This window comes from Trichechus manatus, unplaced genomic scaffold (genome assembly GCF_000243295.1).
Source record: "Trichechus manatus latirostris isolate Lorelei unplaced genomic scaffold, TriManLat1.0 scaffold00093, whole genome shotgun sequence".
NCBI lineage: Eukaryota > Metazoa > Chordata > Mammalia > Sirenia > Trichechidae > Trichechus > Trichechus manatus.
In genome coordinates this window covers 7,945,521-7,950,377 of record NW_004444029.1, presented here as the reverse complement: position 1 = coordinate 7,950,377, position 4,857 = coordinate 7,945,521, and the positions used below count along the sequence as shown (strand labels likewise).

The 4,857-nt window shown below is 49.7% G+C and overlaps 1 protein-coding gene across 1 annotated transcript in view; it reads right to left on the bottom strand.

The window, feature by feature from the left end:
- SLC37A3 (solute carrier family 37 member 3) overlaps nt 1–4,857 on the bottom strand; it is a 29,162-nt gene that overhangs the window by 6,698 nt on the left and 17,607 nt on the right. Inside the window, exons 8-11 of the mRNA XM_012557294.2 lie at nt 4,734–4,857; nt 3,348–3,449; nt 2,711–2,758; nt 129–280 (exon numbers count right to left, since the gene is read on the bottom strand). The exon at nt 4,734–4,857 is cut by the window's right edge and continues 3 nt beyond it. Of these exons, the coding sequence (XP_012412748.1) occupies nt 129–280; nt 2,711–2,758; nt 3,348–3,449; nt 4,734–4,857 (426 nt within the window). The remainder of the gene's footprint in view (nt 1–128; nt 281–2,710; nt 2,759–3,347; nt 3,450–4,733) is intronic.

The following is a 4,857-nucleotide window of genomic DNA, read 5'->3' as shown; positions in this document are numbered from 1 at the left end:
CCACACTCACACCCAGCCTACCGTGCCCGCACCCGGCCCACCCGCTGCACCTGCACCCGGCCTGCCCCACCCTACCCGTACCCGGCACACCCGCCGCACCCTCACCCAGCCCGCCCTCACGCTCTCACCTGTCCCACTGCGGCACCGACGCTCCCAGTTCCATCAACGATGCCTGTGACCGTGGCCAAAGCCTCGCTGCTCCCTCGGATTAGCTCCTGGCGCCCCAGGTCCGCAGAAATCGCAGAGCTGATCATGTTAGAAGGTCCGCCAATAAAAAATCCTGGTCATACACAGAACGCTCTCTTAGTAAAACATTATTCATAACACCACTAGGAATCTATTGAATAAGGCAAACTAGCAACCCAATACTTTACCCAGACGTTGGAGAGAAAAAGAAAAAGGAAAAAATAATCAGCGGAAATGGAAACTCTCCCCAATACTGTCATCTTCAAAGTAGTTAGCATTCACATTTCTGAAATCCCTTCTTGAATTATGTGACGTTCTAGTATATTCACTAGAACCCAAAGCTACAGAAAACACAGTGGACACACAGCCCCTTCTAACTGAAGTGTGCGTTCATTAACAGCTAACCGCACGAGCTTGTCAAATTCCACCACAGTGGAGGTGCACCAGATGAGAGCTAACTACCTACACTCGACCCACGTACCGGAAGAGAAAGCGCGGAGAAGGAAGTTACGTAAATGGTGCAGGGGGTTCCGTCTGCCAGCCTGCCCGGGAGTCATCCCAGGAACGGAGTACCAATGGGCAGACGTGAATCTGTCCCTCACGTTGCTGGAATCGGCTCCGTGGGCCTTGCACAGCACGAGCCTCTCTCTACCCTGAGTATCATCGAGAGTTTAAAAACACTTAATTTTTAAATAGCATGGTCCCTAACTGCACCCAACTCTTTCACCTGGTGCTCGAGTGAAGAAAAACCAATCAGTTCCAGCACAGGCGAAAAACCAGCCCCACTGGGCTTTCTGAAAGATGGTGAGCTGGTTTGCAATGTGGTGCCTTCCTCAGACACTTTCAGAAGCAACTCTGAGTGTATACATGTCCACCCCACATACTGATCCCAGAGCACACCCTCGTGCAACACGCAACACCAGCCTACCCAAAAGGACCCAACACAACACTCTGCAGAACTCAGAGATCACCAAGCCCTGGTCAACAGCCCCCTATCTCAAGCATATCTGATACAGCTGAGTTCCAAAAACAAAGTAACCAGGACATTCCTTAGCACTCTTCAGGATGGGACCTGGTTTTTAAACAGTAAGTCTAACAGCACCCCGCGACTGTGTCATTGACCGCTCGTGCTTTATGTGAAGTAGGTGCCAGCTTTTCTTTTTTAACCCTGAATTTTATTTATTTTGTTGTTGCTGTTGAGAATACACACAGCAAAACATACACCAATTCAACAGTTTCTACATGTACAATTTAGGGACACTGATTACATTCTTAGAGTTGGGCAACCATTCTCACCCTCCTTTTCTGGGTGGTTCCTCCCTCGTTAACATAAACTCACTGGTGCCAGCTTTTCTTGGGATCACCAGGTGAAAAATACCTGAGGGACAAAGGAGCTGGGGAAGCCAGGAGAGGCTGTTTGGAAAGGTTGACAGCCAGAGGCATGGCGTCTCAGAGCCTCGCCTCACGGAGAAAAGTGTGCGTGCAGAGTGCTGGGCACTGGTCTGCCTCTGGTTTCTGGAGACAGTGCCCCCAGCAATGAGAATGTAACTAATTAGCAAGTCCTTGTGGTAACCAAAACTTAAAAACAGAACAAAGGTGCATGTATGTCAAAAAAGCACTGGAAGCCTTCTGACAGAGCAGTGAGTGTTCTTCCCACACCTGGCCGCACGTCAGCTCTGCTCACAGAGGAGAGGGTCTGTCTTATCAACAGCGTTTACTGGGTTGAGAGTGTACCGTGTGTAAGAGCATACACGTGGATACATCGTGTGTAACTGTCAGTGCGCTCAGCCTACACATACACACACTAAGTATTATTCATAGTTTCTAGCACGACTGTGACCCAGATGGTAAGAGTACAGTAAGAAAGACCTGCCAAGGACTGGGATTCCAGCTTCACTTTGGTCTTCGAGGAAACTGGTTCGTTTCTCGGGGCCTTAGTTTCCACATCTGTAAAGTGACGGAGTCGGACCAGAGGATGAAGGCCTCTCCAAATCCTAAAATTAGGATTCAATCCCTCTGTTTCACAGTGACAAAAGTTGCTACCCACACTGACTATCATAAAAGGACTTGATAAAGACCCAGTGTGAGAAGAGTCTAATACAGGATAAAAGGCAAAACGCACGGCAAGACAGACACCTCAAAGGTGGATCACCACGTTTTTTTCCAGAATGACATTCTCCAGGTCAATTAAACCTACAAAGAAGGCAGACAGTGCTTCCTTTTCTTGACGGCAATGACTCCTCAACCCTCCAGTCCTTTCCCAGGTGTCTCAGAGCTTACTTCTTCCTTAAAATGTCAGAAGCTGGCGCTGCAAACCAAGACTTCAGAAAATCCCTGCTTCTGCAACAATAGGACTGAGTCCAATACTAGCAGAGAAACATAACCTGGAAGAGAAGGAGTCTCTCCATTTACCACATGAGTTCTCTATAACCGAGGTCTTAGTGTTACTTAAAGTGAGAAAGAAGAGTTTGTTTCCCTACATTCACAGAGGAATGGTACAGGGAGAGTGAGCGCCGCGCCATACCTGTGACAGCCATCAGAAGTGCGTTAATGGACTTATCGTTGGGAGAGCCTGTGAGGAAAGAGCAGAAAGGCCACGGTGACATCACAGCCTGGTACCCCAGCTCCGCAGAGCAGCCCACAAAGACGCGAGTCTGTGACCTTGCAAGACACGCCCAGAGACGGCAGAGCCACGGCTCTTGCTGCCTCTTCCCCCTCTGATTTGAGGTGTCCGCCTGCTGCTGGCACTCACACTACAGAGGCTTCTGGAAGATAAACAGAAACGCCACTCTCACTGCAGAGCGTCTTAAGGAGCACACACCAAACCAGTAACTGCCATCTTCTCTCCTATCGAAACCGTCTCCCCGTTTAATGTTTTACTGGCTGCAATGCTGCCCCACTGGAGCCTGCCCGCAGACAAAGTCCGCACACTCCCAAGCCAGTCTTCAACGGGCAACAAAGCCGAGGAGATGCCAGCTTCCTCCCCAACGCACGTAAAGCTACACGAGGGTGTTTCACTCGGCACTTAGGGGACAATGAGAGGGACCACGGCAGGCCTCTGCAGTCATCCCCAGGGTCCCCCCAGGCAGACCACTGACTCCCAGCGAACGTCCTCCATCTCAGAGATGAGGAAAACTTCTTCATTGCAAAGGAATACTCACGACTGTATCCCCCGAGGGCCCCGGTCGCCAGCAGCAGGCTCAGCGCTAAAACGGGGGCTCTCTTCTGTAGCAGGTCAGAGATGAAGCCCTGCAGAGTGCCACCTGCAGGAAGGGCACAGCACAGTCACCATTAGCATGGGCCACTTGGCCCCACCCTGATCTCACTGTCAGGACCCCAGCACGGCTGAGCCCCAAAGACGGCTGGCTCTGAAGAGCGTCCTCCATAACTTCCTTACAGGAAGACAGACTGCTGCATCGCCATGATAGCTGATGGGGACAGGGCACCCCAAATCAGACCCCAAAATATGGACAAAGGAAAAACCACCAAAACCTCCCACTAGCCCTTACTGTTTCTCTTCCTAAAACAAGCTGTTAACAATTTTCCTGCTTCTTCTGCTTTTTATTTTGAAAGATAATTCACGAAGGGCCATGCCTCACAGACTATTAATACTGGCCAATAGCCACTAAAATTAAATGTAGCAATCACGGGTTCGTAACAACCAGGAGGGCAGCATGTGTGAAAAGAGGTGACGTAAACCCTTCCGGTGTCGCGTTCAGACATGACAAACCCCTGGTGCACCTCAGGCGGCAGACGCCTGCCAGCTTTAACTGTAAAGGACACAGCCTCACCTTGTGGCACCCTCGCCTTTGGCTCTGGAGCTAAGAGAAGGGCTGTCAAGTTCAAGTGTAACGGAAGCATCCCACCTAAGGATATGCTGTTGGCTTTCATGTGCTCAGGGCAGTTTAGCCTTCCCATGATCCTAAATGTACAGTCACAGAAAGGAGATTAGGAGTCTGCCGTAGCCATGTAGGTAATACCTCTGTAAGACTGTCTTATTTAAAAGTCTCTTACTTCTATTTTTACATGTCCAGCTATAGCAAAACGTCACCATTAAAATCTGTTGCTTACAACGGAGCAATTGCAAACCATGCACAAAGACAAATCCCAGCTATTATCCCTGCCTCTGGGATGTGACTGTCTGCACGTGGAGCTATCATTTCTCCTCTCTGGCTGGGGGTGGCAGAGAAGGCAGGCAGTAGGTAAAAGGAACACATCGCATTCTAACATGGATCTTGGACACACGACTAGCTTTAAAGCTTAGGTATCCCTGAACATGTACAAAGGTTACATTTAGAGAGGCCGAAACAAAGGAACTGCTCCGTCACCAAAGGGCAGAGAAAAAGAGCCCTATAAACCACATGCCCGCCTGAGCTGGGTCTCCCTTCCTAGGGGTCTGTTTTTCCTTTAAGAGTTTGCCTGTAGACTGGGAGGACAGTTTAGGGGAAACAGCTGTGAAATAAGCAATAAACCCTTACATGATGCCAGATTTCATAACCCAGTAGAGACTAACTCCACAAGAAGGAGGAAGACGTGTCACCGCCTACCTATGATTCCTCCTACATCGTACCAAATGGACAGCTGGTCAGCTTCAGCCTCCTTCCACTCAAAGCTGTTACTCAGATAAAAGGGCAGCCAGAAGAAGAAGGAGTAATTCACCAACTTCAGGCA